At 45.4% G+C, this 17,409-nt stretch overlaps 1 protein-coding gene and 1 long non-coding RNA gene across 3 annotated transcripts; one reads left to right on the forward strand and one right to left on the reverse strand.

Annotated features, from left to right (window-relative positions):
• Nucleotides 1-2,880: 2,880 nt before the first annotated feature.
• On the forward strand, nt 2,881-3,648 carry LOC135903182 (3-alpha-hydroxysteroid sulfotransferase-like). Its single transcript, XM_065433584.1, has 2 exons — nt 2,881-3,051; nt 3,163-3,648. The coding sequence occupies exons 1-2, from the start codon at nt 2,881-2,883 to the stop codon at nt 3,646-3,648; spliced, it is 657 nt and encodes a 218-aa protein (XP_065289656.1).
• Nucleotides 3,649-6,623: 2,975 nt separating this feature from the next.
• Nucleotides 6,624-17,013, reverse strand: LOC135903249 (uncharacterized). 2 transcript variants are annotated; one of them, XR_010564765.2, is made up of 5 exons: nt 16,697-17,013; nt 14,377-14,482; nt 12,302-12,487; nt 10,328-10,489; nt 6,624-6,723 (listed from the first exon to the last, which is right to left on the reverse strand). It is a non-coding gene; the product is annotated as an uncharacterized lncRNA (long non-coding RNA). The 2 variants fall into 2 exon arrangements; XR_010564764.2 differs by having other exon boundaries at nt 6,624-6,726; nt 16,697-17,011.
• Nucleotides 17,014-17,409: the final 396 nt, after the last annotated feature.

Consider the following 17,409-nt stretch of genomic DNA (forward strand, 5'->3'; position numbering starts at 1 on the left):
CGAGCGATCCTACAATCATCGTTCCACCAGGGGACACGCCGTTTGCCTGCCAATCCATTTACTTGTGATATACATTTAGTTGCGGCATCTATGATGAAGGCTGTAAAGTACTCCACAGCTGCATCGATTTCTAAAGAAGACATATCAGCCAGCGAGATGTTAGTAAGTGTTCGGAATTTCTCCCAGTCGGCTGTATGTATCTTCCACCTAGGGGCTTGTGGAGGAAATTCATTTTCTTTAGATGTTCTTAGCAGTACGGGGAAGTGATCACTCCCGTAAGGATTGCTCGTAACTTCCCATTCGAGTTCGGGCAGTATAGACGCGGAAACTATACTAAGATCTATTGACGAAAAGGTTCTGTTTGCAAGAGAGTAATATGTGGGTTCTTTCTTATTGAGAAGGCATGCACCGGAAGAAAAAAGGAACTGTTCAAGGAGACGACCTCGCGCATCTATACGAGAGTCGCCCCACAGGCTCTTGTGCGCATTGAAATCCCCAAGTACAACGTACGGTTCTGGCAATTCATCTATGAAGGACTGAAATTCATGTTTGCTTAGTTTGTAGTGTGGAGGTATATAAATCGAGCAAATAGTGATGAGTTTGTTTAGCAAAACAATTCGAACCGCCACTGCTTCGAGGGCCGTTCGTAGCTGTAAATGTTGACATGCTATGCTTTTTTGAATTACAATGGCAACACCGCCAGATGATGCCATAGCATCATCGCGATCTTTGCGGAAAGTAACGTGCTGTCGAAGAAAATTTGTGTGTTTTGGTTTTAAGTGTGTTTCCTGTAGACACAGCACTTTTGGATTGTGTTTTTGAATGAGCTCTTGCACGTCATCAAGGTTCCTAAGAAGACCTCTGACGTTCCACTGTATGATTTGTGTATCCATATTTAATGTAAGTTGGTGCTGTGTGTACGGAAACTGAAAGATGTCTTAGATTACAGAGCTCTTTCGAGGCCCTGTAATCGGGGTTTTGCCCTTTCTGGAGCGTTCGAGGGAGCCTCGCCGCTCCTTAGGCGCTTGGCGCGCCGTGAGGAAAGGTGTAGTGTCCATTGCCTCGTGTGAGGCGCCGGACACGTGCTCTTGCGAGCGAGAAGTTACTAGAGAGGGTCCCGCCTTGGAGGGCAAGACCCCTGCGCCCACCAGCCCGGAGGTCGATGAGGCTTCCTGAGGGATTTGGCTGCGCCGGCTGTTGCCAGCGCAGGAAGGGGCCGGGGAGGCCGGGGCAACCTCGGCTGCGCCAACCTTCGGGGTCGATGATCCCTCATTCAGGGTTGACGGAGCAGCGCTAGCTGCAACCGCCGTGGGGGCAGATGGCGTAGCTGCCGACTCACTGCCTGTGGGTCGGACAGCCGCCGGAGGCCGTTGTGACGCTGCCCCCTGACGCACCACTTCGGCAAAGCTTTTCTTTGGCAAGTATGCTACCCGCCTGCGTGCCTCTTTGAATGATATGTTTTCCTTTACTTTGATTGTGACGATGTCTTTCTCTTTTTTCCAGGACGGGCACGACCGCGAGTATGCGGCGTGCTCGCCTTCACAGTTTACACAATGGAGAGTGTTCACGCAAGCTTCAGAAGTATGTTCGTGTGCACTGCACTTCGCATAGGTTTGACGGCCTCGGCAGCTCTGCGAACTGTGACCGAAGCGTTGGCATTTGAAACATCTAAGCGGATTTGGCACATAAGGCCTAACACGGAGCTTGATGTACCCGGCCTCTACAGACTCGGGCAGAATACTTGAGCCGAAAGTCAATATAAGATGTTTGGTCTTGATTTCTTTGCTGTCACGCCTGATCTTAATTCTTTTAACATTGATAACGTTCTGGTCACTGAAGCCCTCCAAGAGTTCATCCTCCGTGAGCTCCAGCAAGTCATCGTCCGAGACAACACCGCGGCTTGTGTTCATGGTACGGTGCGGGGTTACTGTTATTTGGGTCTCGCCAAATGCGACAAGTTTCGGCAGCTTTTCATACTGCTTCTGGTTTTGGAGCTCCAAAAGGAGATCGCCACTTGACATTCTCGACACCTTATATCCTGTACCAAAAACTTCGGTCAAAGACTTGGAAACAAGGAACGGGGAAATGGATCGCACTAGTTTGTCTGGCTTTTCTGAGTGAATGACGTGAAATCGAGGAAAGTTGTGGACTTGTCGTCCGAAAAATTGAAAGAGCTCTTCGGTGCGCCCTCGTTTCTGAGGGCGATCAGGAAGTTTGGGGAAAGAGGTTTCCATGAAAATGTATAAAAATTCGGCAACAGCGCCGACCACCCACCGCGGAGCCCAACGAGGGGACGCGGCAGAGCTTGCATGCAAGTCTGCACGACGCCAGCCGTACGCCGCCACTGGTGTATGGTATATGGCGCCATATGGTGTACCCAAGGTTGGATAACCACACAGGGTTAACCCTTGCCGCCGAGGAGAATGAAGTAAATGGAAGAGAGGAGAAGACAGGAAAGGTAAAAAAGTAAGAGATAAAGACAAAGATTCGAGAGGAAGAGATAGGAAGAGGCGACTGCCGATTTCCCCCGGGTGGGTCAGTCCAGGGGTGCCGTCTATGTGAAGCAGAGGCCAAAGGGGTGTGTTGCCTCCGCCGGGGGGCCTTAAAGGTCCAAACACCCAGCATCGGCTCAACCCCCAGGATCCCCTTTTCCCCAGACACGGCTAAGCCGCGCACGGCTACACGCGGGAGGGTCCAACCCTCGTGTGCTCGGGTCCGTGGTGTCGCCACACACCAAACGCCTGCTGACGCAGACGCCCCTGCGGGGAAAACCTGAAATTCAGAGCGAAGAAAGGAGACGTTGTGCAATATACATTCCCGAAGAGTGGAACGCATTGGTTAATGTGTATCACACAGCTCATCCTGAGGGAAGGGCAACCGATGACCACGCACGACGAGTTCAGCAAAGAATGGCGCTTCGTGGAGTACATGGATATCAAGGACTGGACCTCGTCTCTGCCACTGAGAACATTTGCTACACACCTTGCCCCGGACAAAACCAATATGACGGATGAAGGAAAGTACATCTATGTCGCCCGCAATCCGTGGGATGTTTGCGTCTCATTCTACCACATGACGAGCAATTTAAGTATATTTGATTTCCAGGATGGCACGTTTGAAGAGTTCGTGAACACATTCCTGAATGGCAACTTCGGTTACTAGGACTACTTTGAACACGTAGCATCGGGTTACGCTCTGAGGGAACAGCCGAATGTGTTCTTCGTTACGTACGAAGAATTGAAGAACAACACGCGAGAGATCGTGTTGAAACTGGCGTACTTTTTGGGAGAGAAGTATGGCCCTGTTCTCCACAATGACGAAATGCTGCTTCAGGAGCTCCTGCAGAGGTCACAGCCTGATTATATGCGAAGCGTGGTGGTTGTAAACCTGAGCGGCAGCGCAAACCCTCAGTGGGACGAGTTCATTATTCAAAGAAATGCTACCTGCAAGGAAGGGTACGAAGGAGACAAGAACAGGTACGCGTTAGTGAGAACGGCCAAGGTAGGAGGTTGGAAGGAGCACTTTACACCTGACCTCCTTCAGCAAATGGAGAAGCGAATTCTTGAGACAGAAAAGAAGTCTTCCTTCATGGACCTTTGGAAGGACATCCGAGCTGAAGCGATTAATTGTTTTGAGAGTTTTGAATAAAGTCGCTGCTACGGGAATTCAGCAGTAAGGTTGTACTTCAGTACACTTGCGGATAGAATATTATATTAAAACAATGCATGCACTTTACAGAGTCACGATGGCGCTTTTTTTAGCAAATCCTATACCAGTGACATCTGTCGAGGCATCTGGTGTGACGCGCCCTCAAGTCTGTGCAAGGCTGCCATAATCAGCGACGTTGATAACTTGGCACAATAACACCTGTGTGGAAGCCCCTGCCCCGTAGCATTTTCTTCACTGCGACACGGAGCTGTCCGCAATTGGAGAGTTGTAGCTCAGCGGGATTACGAGCCAGCGGGCGAGGGGAGACGGTAGTGGAGCGTCAGGCAAAAGCAACAGTTTTGGCTCTGTGATCCCTCACTCGTACGAGCACAGCATTAGAGCTGATCCCTCTGTTTTTCCACGAGTCGCAAAAGGCTTGAGTTATGGTTACTAAGCGTCAGCTCGTTGCCGAGCACTAGCTCCAGGTTTTCTATCGCAGTTGCCCACTTCAAATCGCCACCGAAGGGCCTTGTTGCTCAAACCTCTCGCAGGATACAAAGGTACTCTACCGCGCTGGCACACCGCGGAAACACTTTCGCATGCAGGTGAGCTAGCGCCGCATCGGATGGAGGGGCCGACGAGATGTCGCTGTTCGTGCGAGTGGTCACCATTCGCTTCGCAAAAACGTTGGTCCGCTGCGCTCGCTCCGCTGGGGAGAGGATACCAGTGAGCTAGCGACGCGCTCCGTAAAAACGCTCGCCGCCCCAGCGTACCACACATGCGCTGTGGCGTCTACGCTGGCCCACTAGCTCGCCTGGCCGACTAAGCTACAACACCCATAACATTGTATTATGTAGTACGTCGTTTACGATGGCGCAGCGTAAACAGTGCAGCCCCGTGCACTACTAAATATCGTCCACGTCGCCCTTCTTAGACTTAATTTATACAGAAAGACATGCTTTCCATCTTCATTTCACCGTGTTTCTTCTTAACTTCTTCATTACTTCGTTACGGTTTTCCAGTGTCGTGGCTGATATTTGTTGGTGCTAAGTAGTCATCATGTTTTATTCTTTTTCTGGTTCTGCCGCTTGTCTGCCTCTTAGTTATTCCAATATTTCCTCTGTCATGTATAAATTTTTTTTTGCTATCTTTAAACGAGAATTTTCATGTGCTGCCTCCTGCGGCCCAATAATTGGCCTACCCCCTTATTGGATACGAACCAGGACAGAGGGTCTTCATCATCATCATTCGGGGATAACCTTCATTACTTCTTAATATTCAATGCCGATTGCCTTCATATTGCTGATTTGCATGGGCATCTACATCCTCGCAATCTTCTGCTTTCATCCCTGCTAAAATGTTACGGAAGAAGACTTCTTAATGCAGCCTTTCGGTTTTTCCTCTCAGTACTGGCTTATATGTTGTCAAAATTTCTAGCTGTCTTGCCGTCTTAAGGCCAGTCTACTAGTTGGAGAACGCGGACTTCGCATTCATACGTTTTCGCACGAATATGACACTTCAGGGCATCATACCCGGCACCTTTGGCTCACGAAGAGTCTGGAAGCTTTTCTTTATGATACACCGGTACGTGTCTTGTTGCAGATGTGATAGCGGTGTTTTCCGAGATAAAACTTTGTCAACAATCTATGCTGTTTATCGGCTGCAAGTCAAGGGCTAATTCTCAAACTGCATAACGTGGGCTGCATCCTAGTTCCGCAGTATAGCAGAGCAAATATTGTGTGGCAGTGGGAGCTCCAGTGAACACTTACAACAACTTTAGAAGCTCGGGCAAAGGGCTATGAACACCTTTAAAACATGTATTACACTTTCAGTGAGAGTTGGCTGCTGGATTGATAAGGAAGAAAGCTAACGGAGCTTTATAACACTTTGTTGCGCCCAAATGCGAAACCTGCCACTTCAGGTCACAGGTTCGTTGCTAGAAATTTTTACTTTCACGTCCAGAACACATCTCGTTCAAGAAGCTGAAAAACAGAGTTGGCGTCTTTGCTTCCAAAGTTCGCCGCCGCAAGCCATGTACATTCAACGACTGCCACAAGAAAAACATGCGCGTCTCTAACGCCATCACTTTTTTTTACTTCCCAAATGCGAGATGAAACACTTGACAGAGAACTCCGAATACGCTGGCATGACGAACTTGTTTCCTCTGGACTTGTAATGTGATTTATACAGCGCGATCAAAATTTCGTTTAACGGTTTTATTAAAATTACACTGTAAAAAAAATTGCCTTACTTTACAGAAGATTTGCTGCTAATTTGTGACCGAACAGTCTTCCGTAAATTAAGAACGGTCATTTCCGTAGAACGGACAACTGTAGAAGGGAGACCCTAATGCAAGATACGAGTGCTTCTGTATCTAGAAAACGGAAGACAGTATTCTGAACCTGTACTATAACCGTTAGTGTACGGTGCTTCTCGCATTCAGAAAATGGAACACACTGTATGCTGAATTTGTACTACAACCGTTAAAATACATGTGCTTGCCGTATTCAGAAAACGAAAGACTCCGTATGCTAAATCTGTACTATATCCGTTAAAGTACAGGTGCTTCCCGTATTTGATCTTGCAGAGCATATCCATTGTTCGAAGAATGTGCAATCGGGGACGAAATTGCCCAGGACGTGCGAGAGTCGACCGAATTTTATGGTACACTATTTGCTGGGATCAGCCGTGCTACTACCTGCGTTCGTAATGTGCATACGTGACCCACTGTTTTCAGCGGTCTTGAACAGAAATGCAGTTTGGTCAACGCTCGCACTTCCAGGGCACATTTTTCCATGATAGTACATCTCCCTTAATGCAAATATCATGAAGGCAGCTCACAGCCAAAGCAGCAGGTCACCATTGAGAAAATTGTCTTGCCAACACACTGACATTGCTGCAGAGATAAAACACTTCGTGATATGAATGCACTGCATAGCATATATACAAAGAGGTGCAACATTTCAGTCCTCAAGTTTTTAGATCACAGAAGCAACTTTATTTTCTTCAATCACTCGTCTTGCACTTCTTGGTCAAAGTTGTTCTTGACTCCAAACGCTTGCACGGATAAACTTGCTGCTGTTGGGAGAAACAAATACTATTCGTGAATATCCATCTTAAAGAAAGCGGCAAAAAAGCGTGATCACAGAACACGACAAAGCAGTAATTTCTGTGTTAGAAAAACATGTAAGTAGACCAACATTCTTGGAACAAGGGATGTTGCGGTAGCCAACATTTCGACATAGGTGCTTGTCATTAGGGTAGCAAACGTTTTCCTTGGCTGTGTTGTTTTGGATTGTGCATAGCTCATTGGCCCCTAGCCTCATTGGGGGAGAAGAAACTGGTGCATAGAATAGGTGAAGAGAAGCCAAAGTGCTAAAATAAACGAAGGAAGGGTGTGCTTAGCAGTGGTGATTTGTGACGGAGCGGGTATGAGCACTGCTGTCAGTACTTGCAAAGAGTAGGGGTGACCAAAACAAAAGACGATGTATACATGTAAGCAGTCATTATTCCAGTAGACCTAATCTACCCAGAAGACAAATAGGTATCAAGATACACAGTTTGCACTTTTGGAAAAGGAAAACGAAGATATAAGGAAAATAAATTTTGTATCAAGATGCATCTGGTTAAGATCACTGTAAATGGTAAATGAAGGCACATTATCAATATATATACATTGTTGAAAGCCGATGAAGAATAGATATAATAACCAAATATTAAAAAAGTAGGGACATTAAAATTAAACTGGGTATGACCATAAAACAGTAAAGAACAGCCTGTGGAAAAAAATGTGACGGACAATATGATAACCAGATGCAAGATTGCAAAACGTCGAGCGCTGTTTATATTCATGGTGCTGTTGACGGCTTCAAGTTTTTGTCTTCCTGTGGAACCTTTGTCTTACTTTAACAAGGAAATGGGTCATTTTTTAAACAAGTCAGTTCAAATGCAGTTCAAAGCTTCAGCACTATTATAATGAAAGAAAATATTATGTTCAGTTCTGGATGTGCTTTCATTCACCAGTTATTTCCGCTGGTGTAAGCTCAAAATTTGATGGCCTAAATGGACCTTAGCTCCTGGCAAACCATTAGCTGGTCTTTCTTTCAACAAAGATGCCTGCACATTATGTGTTGGCAGGAGTACTAGCGAACTACATTATACTTGTTGCCACAACCAATGTGAAACTTGGTAACAGTGATTGAAAAAAAACCAGCATTCCACAAAGTTGATTCAAATCGTCTGGAAAAGTTGCTTAGGTTAATGTATACCCCCCACCCCACCAGACACAATTAAACACCACACTGACTCTCATGGTGTCAACCAATGCTATTATAACACTAAGCATCAAGTAGGAGAATTAGGGGATAAGAGGGCACACTGCTTTTTGTTAGAACATCAAATGTGCTTTACATTAATGCTACATTCCAACTAACAGAGGAGCAGCTGGTTTGTGAGGTAGTGACCAAAGCATACGAAAGCTGATGACACGCATTAGAATGTTGCTGATGAGGTGTTATGCGCACAGGTGCACTCTTTCATACAAAATGGCATCCTGCAGTCAAACTTTGTGCCAACATTAGAGTTTGAAAAACACCACAGTGGAAAGCAAAGAGTGCTAAATTTGTTGAAAATTACTAAACATTATTCGAATATTGATTATCCTTACTGTTCATTAAAGATTAACAGATTGTTCCGTACGGGTGCTGTAAACAAGCACCCTGCTTTTACAGTCGTAGCAACAATGATCTGTGCCACAGACAAGAATAAATGCTCATGAAGTTTATGCAAGAGTATACCCTACTAAATAGACCCCAGTTCACATTCCAATGTGGTAGAAGAGGAAGACGAAAAATATACTTTCTGGTGGAGGATGCATACCCCAGAATAGAAGAAACAAGTGTACCCTAACCATTGCTGCTGCCGATGCCTGTGCACTAGCAGTTACATATGATATGGCAGTTACAATTGTTTTTCCACAAGCACTGCAAGCTGCTGCCAATTTACCAGTACACAGCTGTAATAAATTTAGGGCAAGTTAAAGCTCTCTAATGGATTTATCTCATATGACACAATTGGAATGCAATATTCTGCAAATAAGTCAAGCGCGATGTGCCATCCCATACAATGAAACACCTTTGAAGAATCTGAATCACCACCTGCACTCTTAGGCATTTACACCCTTTCGAGTGTCCCTTCTGCCACACAACAATAATAGTTATCTGCCTCGATGCGTCTCCTTTCTTGAAAACTCCACGGCCGTGACTTTCCTGTCGGGAATGCTATCATGCTGATAACGCGCATGCCATTCGTTACTGGAAAGTACAGGGCTCGCAGCATTAAAGAAAAGAAACGCATCAAGGCAGATGACGATTATGGTTGTGTGGCAGAAGGGGCATTCCAAAGGGTGTAACTTTGCCTAAGAGTGTGGGCAGTCAGGAGGTAAAAGAGTGTGTTCTGTGTAAAGTAGTGCACCTGTATGACCTAAAGCTGTGGAGAATGTATATAGTATCAGCTGTGAAGGATTCTTATTTTAATTGCGCACAGTAAAAACCTCCATGCAGTTTTGCGAAACGCGAACTCCCTACCTTTTTGTTGTTCAAAGGTAATGACACGTGGGCCCATAACATGTACATTATGGGTTTTGTTCCCATACAATCAAAGTGAATAGCACCACCTTAAGTGTTATGTGCCTTCTGTCTCACATTTTCTGTCAAAAATTGTTAGTGCCAAATGCTGCGATGGGCAGAGAAACGGATTTATGGGGCAATATAAAGTATTAGGTACTGCGATCTCAGTTCTTTCACTGCTGTTTAAGCATTATCGGGTCTTAAAGTAAAAAACGAGGAATAAATACATGCATATTTTATGTCAAAACCCTCATGAGGTAATTCGTAGTCTGGATTATAAAGGATTCCAGATTTACAACGCAGGACAGATTTTATTCCACTGAAAGAATGGCATCATGCCAATGATTCTGCGTTTGGGGCTATATTAATTTGAATTTAGTTCAGTTGGAATGTGTGTGTATTGTCAGCGATATCGCTTGACATGTTTTAAATTGGCTGTTTTCTAAATTTAGGCAAATTCGGAAATAACCTTGTATGACACCAAGAACTTGCTTAGCAGGTGTATTTCTAACATTTGCAAGATATGAGGGTCTTGAATGCATATCTAAGCATGGGGTGCACGCCGCCCCTTAATCTCATCAGCAAGTTTCTGGAACTCATCTACGAGGTTTCTAATGATGAATGTAAAGTTGCTTGAACGGGAGAAATAGGGAAATTAAACAGGTGAATTTTGCTGCATAAGAATGATGTAAGCAAGAAGCAAGCATCAAGAAGCACTGTCACTCAATGTGCATAGACTATCAAACGCAAGAATTATTTGGGATGATTTAAAATTCTAGCATTGGAACAAAATGTCTTTTAATCTCTATATAAACTCTGATTATTCACTCTACTACCACTACCTTCACCAGAAACATTCATAATCATTATCCTATCTATGCCACACCATCCTAGCTAATATTCAAGCCTTCATAAGCTGCTTTTTTACTGCTAATTCTCTGATTTTTGATAAATGATAAGGGAAAAACTTCACACCAAAAATGCATTGAGCTTGAGCAAGTTCTACGTTTGAAGCTGTTGATGCTTTTTTCCCTTTGCCATCATTGACCCACCTGGTTAGCTAAGTAGACGGAAAAGCTGCAGGAGAAAGGTAGGGGTGCCAAATTAGACTTGTGCTCCAGGGGTCCTTTTCACGGACTCTGGAGGAACTGCCTGTGTCCTCGGCATCTTCATTGAGGGCCATGGCCATGTCTAAGAAACCTTGTCTCCACAGGCTGCATAAAGAAGGATAATTTTCTGAGCTAAGTCTTTTTCTTAAAAGAACCCATTTAAGTTCTATTCCTGGCTTTGCACCATAAAACTGACATATGACTGGCCACTCATGACACTTCATGTGTATTCGCAGGCTTATTCCTTGGAAAAACACTTCTATGTAGCACACAATGAGTAACAGTAACAAAAAAGTGTATCAGGAGGCTTTCATATTGCTCTACAACTTTTCATTGAGACATTTCATTTAATTATTTGAGATATTTATTAACTAATTAAGGATTTTGTATTTACGCAGAACGCAAAAAATAATCAGAGCATCTCCAAGCGATGGCAAACAACATTACCTTCATTTTGTCTAGTTACATGGCATTTACATATTTCTAAATCTTGGTGCGCGATAGTTAGGACACCCTGTAGATCAAAAAACAATATTACAGTTTTCATAATCATCTCTTGCTTAATACTGGTGGCTATGACTGCTTCAAGTTATTCTTTCAGTATGGTACAAGCAGTTTTGAAGTGCAATTGTTTTGCATCGAGGGCGTGTAATCTAGTAAATCAAGCAAATGGTCAAGTTGTGTTCACTATTCAGATGTTTAACTAAGAAGCTGCAGGAAAAGGAAACAGGACACAACACCTAATAAACAATGCAAAATTTGAAGACAAACTAAACAAGAAACCAGTTTTTGAAAACACAAAAAAGTCAGCAGCTTACGTCGAATACACCCCTGCTATGTACTCCAAGTGAAGTTGTTACCGCTATGCTTGGGCACCATATGAACGTAACAATCAATAACTTTGAGCAGAATATTAACACCACTAAATGAACTGGCCTTTAAAGATCCTTGATCTGAAATTCTCAACGACTTGTTCTGGCGTTTAATCTGTCGAACTCAATCTGTATTCTCGAAAGCTGGCTCTCGGCCGTAATTTCTCTAAACGCAACATCAGCTTAAATCTCAAGCTAGGGTTGACCTGTATATAAAGTGGATAATAGATGGCAAACATCATGAACACTCTTACACGTTAACAAGAGGGTTCACTCATGCAGCCGTGAAGTTGTGATGCAGACAAGATATATTGAAGCTGGTTTTGCGAAGTGTTTCATGCTTCCAAGGCTTCTTCTCCAGTTGTGAAAGCTGTCTCCACTAGCTAAATAAGCGATGAGAATGAAAAAAGAACTTCAAAATGCTCACAATACGTCGGTCATTTGCAAGTAAACAGCAGCCTTTTTGGGCACCCAGGTTGCCTGATGAAAATCTGCTATGCCACAGTACTTGCGCAACCCAGTACCAGCCACTTTAAAATGCAATGTGTTCAGAGCCCTTTCCCTCTGTTTTTCTGCTTTGGAAACAGTTTACCATGTGTTCAGTAGGCATCGAGAAAGGAGACAGAAAACACTGTGCACCACTGATTTCTAATATGTTTTGCTGGATGCAGCAAACCTCACGGGATGCAGGTGAAGCCAGTGGAAATGCGGTGTCATGCAGGCTATTGTCCTGGAAGCAGGGAATATGGTGGACTAACTAGTGCATGCGATCAGACATTGCTGCCGAAAAACTTTTCTTTGTGGTTTTTCACATTTTAGGAGGTCTCTACATGTCTGGTAAGTGCTTTTATGACAATCTGAACCTGTATGCGATAGCGTTCTCTTACATCAATTTTTTGCACATTTACGAGTGTTTCCATTGCACACCACTTATGCTAGCGACACTGTAGACACTGTAATGGAAAAATTCTGGACACCTCGAAACACTGTTTGGGTAGTTTATGGCACATCAGGCAGGCATGTCAGGGGAAGAAGTGCCACACACCGGTGCAAACGAAGTGTTGCCGCAAAGTTGTGAAGCACCAACTTTCGGGACAAGGTTGGCTTCAGTCGAGGATGCTCGATGTGCTGTCCTTCCCCTGTGGTAGAGATCAGTGGTGCTGACCCTTTTATACTGGCTTTCTTTTCTGGTCGAAACTTTGGCAACAGCTCCCACCATACTTTTTTGAACCTGCAACATGTGCAGAGAAAGTGACATCACTGTGCTTTGATTGTATAGCTTTATTGTTCGACACATTCTATCAAATCATTAAAAAATACAGTTCCCACATTTTTACTACTGTATAGAGACAGTCTAGTTGCTAGACACGCGAAACATTACCATCCCTCTGACAGAATGCAACAATAGAAGCGTACGCTGTAAGGCTACACTAAAATTTAGATTGATGTGACACCGTATGAGCATACCGTATACTTATGTATGCTCTAGCCCTGTGTCAAGTAAAAGGTAATTGTCAATCATTTATGGTGTATTTCTACTTAATCTGGGTCATCAAACTGTGCAATCAATGTTCCAAGTTTAAATATTGTTGGCTTTTGATTGCCTGTGTGATCCGTTTCCTACTTATGCATGCAGTAATCCCACTGTAATAAGGAGAAATAGAAAAAGAAATGCCGTGATAATCTTCCACATTTGCTGAGGGCAGGAGCAATGGCCAATAGCATGTGGTTGAAGCTACATAAATACTCAGTTTTCACACAGCTTAACTGTTCACCAAGTAATAAAGAGGCATGCTGTGCACCTCTGCATGACCAATAAAATCTGACTACTTGACACTGCACTAAGGCTGCTGCTTGGTACTGTTCGGCAGTTCGGCTTTGGTTTTCTGATATACAGAACTGTTTAGGTACCAGTAGTTTACTTTGCGATAAAATGGAGCTTGCACATAAATAATGCGACAGCAAATATAACACAAGGATAGGAATATAGGTCTCTTGGAAAAAGTACATACACATTATGATTATAATGTGATGTAATGCCACAATGAAATGGAAAGCAACGCATAATAGTGGACAGCACTTCCATGCCACCAAGGTTATTGGACAGGCAGTACTTCAGAAGTGCCCGCAACACAATGTGTTGGCGGGCTAGTTTGTGTGAATCCATAAATACTTTGTTAAGCGCAAAACAATGGACACAAGAAAGACGACCAGCACAAGGCGCTACTTTAAACTGACATCACTTTATTGCGTCACTCCTTTATAGATAGTAGAATCTAGAAGAAGATGCGCAGTGAGCGCCAGGTGCAGGAACCACCAAGAACCGATCACAAGAGCGCACTCATGCGACGGGATCCAAAAAGCCATATTGAGCACTGCACAAGGTGAAAGAAGGCACACTAATGCACTGTGACCCCAATGACTGTATGAAGAAAGCTTCCGATTACTCTCGGATGGTGGCATCACAGCACTTTTCCAAAATCGTAGCGTCACGAAACATGGCTTTGCACTTCCATATTTTATAATGTTGAGCCAAATGGGAACCTGTGCCTGTTCGTATGGATCGCTTATGTTCGCAATCTTTCGTGATACTACGATTTTGAAAAAGAGCCGTGATACCATATAGTCACCCTAACAGTAACACCTCATTTGAACTGCACAGTAAGTAGACGCCTGTTGATGCCAGCCTTCCCCAATGCTAAACTGTGCTGCATGCTTTACAGAGAAATTATAGTGGTATCACTCAACTCTGAAGCTATTCAGGAGTGCACATTGTAGAAGACATCTGCAAATATCCCATTTCATGTATAACAGCCTGAATTTCTTGCACATCTTACCAAGTGCAAATTAAAATTACTTCTCCTTGTTTAGCATTTTTTGCCTGCTAGACCACAATCCAATGCCATCAATATATTAACATATTACCTCAAGGAACCTAATTTGGCTTACAGATTAACACCTTCGCATACTGCCACAGTTGCACTCTGTCATATGCGTTGTAATCATAAAGGAGTGCTTGTCCACCAGCACTCCAATGTCACTAACAGTGATCATCTACACAGCTAAGTAGATGGTCATGATTCAGGTGGCAAATAGCTAAGAGAAAAAAAATCCACTCACTTTGAGAGCTACAATACTGCGTGTAGTGGATCCGATTCCGCCGCCGCCGCCGTGAGCGTCTGCACAACGAGCGGATGTTTATGTTCGCGGCGCCGGCCTCCTCGGCCTGGAAGGCACGTACAATAAAGTTTCAGTTTCACCGCGGCTCGACTGCTCGCCGGTCGCTCTCAAAGTTTGTTCTCTTCTCTCTGCGCGCGTCTGTCTATAGCGGACGCATTTCGCGCCCCTATAGCTTGGTGACCCGGACGTAGCAAGCTCACGCAATGGAAGACGAAATGAACACTACAGTGGTCAGCAACGACCCCCCCCCCCGCTCTTCAGCCCCAATCAACAGTGCCAGGCGACATCCCTGCCCCCAGCGCTGGCATGGACGCCATTTCCAATGCCCAGCAGCGGCTGCCGCCGTTTTGGTGGCGTCGGTGCAGTTCTGCAACAATTCCAGCAGAATCTGTGGTGTCCACTCGGTTTCTTTTCGCAGAAGATGAAGCCGGCAGAAACTCGATACAGCACTTTCGACCGCGAACTCCTCGCTGTCTACCTTGGCATTCGCCACTTTCACCACCTTCTAGAAGGTACCGTGTTCCACGTACTGGCGGATCATAAGCCACTGACATTCGCTTTCCGTGGAAACCACAGCACACAGAACTGCATACCATCCGTCAGCAAATGGAAAGGGTTCACCGCCAGTTGAAAGCCGCCCTCATCGCCCGCGAGGCTCGAACTTCATGGGTCGACGAGCTGCCGCTAGTTCTACTAGGTATTCGGTCGGCCATAAAAGAGGACCTCGGGTGTACTGCTGCCGAAATGGTCTACGGGATGACACTACGTCTACCCGGCGAATTCTTCGCACCACCTGCAGTCCCCAACCTCTCGCCTCCTGCCTACGCTGAGCAACTTCGGTCGCTCTTTAAGCGCTTGCGACCATCACCACCTCGACAGCCCTCCACTTATGACGTTTTCGTAAGCAAAGACCTAGCTGCCTCAACTCATGTTTTCGTGCGCCGCGAAGGCATCCGACCCGCACTCACTGCACCGTACGACGGCGCGTTCGAAGTGCTACAGCGCGGAGAAAAGACTTTTACTGTTTCTGTGAACGGCCGTGAAAACGCGATTTCAATCGACCGTGTGAAGCCTGCGTACATGGCAAACTTGTGCGTTCCTCTTGCACTCCCCACTCGTTCCCCGCCCGATTCTCCCCCATCCGTACCCTGCCCCGTGAGTAAACACGTGTCCTGGGCATCAGCGCGACAGCAGCGACCTTTGTATCTACGGGGGGGGGGGGGGGAGCCCTGTAGTGGATCCGATTCCGCCGCCGCCGCCGTGAGCGTCTGCACAACGAGCGGATGTTTATGTTCGCGGCGCCGGCCTCCTCGGCGTGGAAGTCACGTACAATAAAGTTTCAGTTTCACCGCCGCTCGGCTGCTCGCCGGTCGCTCTCAAAGTTCGTTCTCTTCTCTCTGCGCGCGTCTGTCTATAGCGGACGCATTTCGCGCCCCTATACTGCGATAACTTGAGAGAGATGGACCCATTGCACGCAGCAGACCTCTTCTCAGCTCCAGCACCCCAACAGCAACTTGCCTTTCAGTAAAAGAAAAGGATTGATTAGTAATGATAAGTTACCTTGTTTTTGTTGACTATCAATACAATCTGACTTTCATGAATATCCACTCTCCGCTTTAGTAATACAACTGAATTATTCGTAAAAGTGTCTATGATGATACCATTCGCTTCTCTTGTATGTCCAATTTTTCTTCGCACTGATACCCCGTTTACTGCTTGCTTATGACGTGAATGCCTTGACTGCCCAGACATCATGCGAAGCAACACGTCTTGCTGCACCGCAAAAAGTTGCACCAAGGAAACACAGCAGAGCAGCCAGAGCAAACAACTTTTTCTGGTCACAATTAAAACGTGCACCCAAGCAAGAATGTAACGATCACAGGTAGTGAGCGGCTGCTATTGCCTCGAACGTTTATTTCCGGATCTTAAAAGAAGTACTTGTATCGGATACAGTATGCTCTCAAGCCAATACAAGCGTCAATACAAGTGCACAACTGAACGCAGTTTTATTCTACACTTTTAACGCGAGTGAGCAAAAAGTTAGAAGTACCTCACCGAAATTGCGATCGAGCTGATCGCGCTAAGACTGGAATCAATCTGAAAAGATAGGGTGATCCCTTTGCCCATTCACGCGTCATTTTTGGCCTAAGACGTTGCATTGTGGTCTTTTGAAACAATATTTCTGTTCGCGACACCGGCTTACCACGCATCATTTTAACACCTACGTTATGCAAACCCAATGAGATTAAAATGGGCTTACCTCATGAGCAAGTTACGAGCGCGCGGTTGAGAGCAAGCAGGCTAACCGTGTCCGAGCGCATACGTGCATCAAAACACAGGACAACTTCTTCAATGCCGCAGCGTGCAGAGTTTTGTACACGAACTGAAAGGCATCCAGCGCAAATATCTCCGCGCGATGACGGCAAATGACGAGCGCACAAGCGTACACAACACAGCGACAAATTCGGAACTTTGCCAATTCGAACGTGCCGAGACCCAAGCAGCGTAACCATCCATCGTTTCTGTTCTTCGCTCCCGATGCGTCAATCACTCTTCCTTGGGGTCTTGCTCCACTCTTGGGTACAAATCAAGAGATATTTACGGCAAATTAACAACCTTTACAACACGACACGAAAAATTCCGGCTGACTACACATGTGCAGCTCCGTCTGCCAATCCTAGCGGATGCGCAGCGCGCGCTGCTCCCTGGTGCCGCACTCTGAGCGCAAAGAACAGAACAGAATCGGTTTCGTTTTCGTATTTGTGCTCTAGTTCCTGGAACTGCAATATAATTGCTTGACAATTAATCGAATTCTAAAAGAGGAGAACGCTTTCTCTCCCACAAGTTAGTGCGTTTTATACATAGGGAGAGAGAATGCAAGAAGCAGAAAGGCAGGGAGGTCAATCAAAGCGTTCGCTACTGGGGATAGCAAACCCCTGTGCTGCAATGAAGTGCAAAGCAATGCACTGCGAT

Source organism: Dermacentor albipictus, chromosome 2, assembly GCF_038994185.2.
Source record: "Dermacentor albipictus isolate Rhodes 1998 colony chromosome 2, USDA_Dalb.pri_finalv2, whole genome shotgun sequence".
NCBI lineage: Eukaryota > Metazoa > Arthropoda > Arachnida > Ixodida > Ixodidae > Dermacentor > Dermacentor albipictus.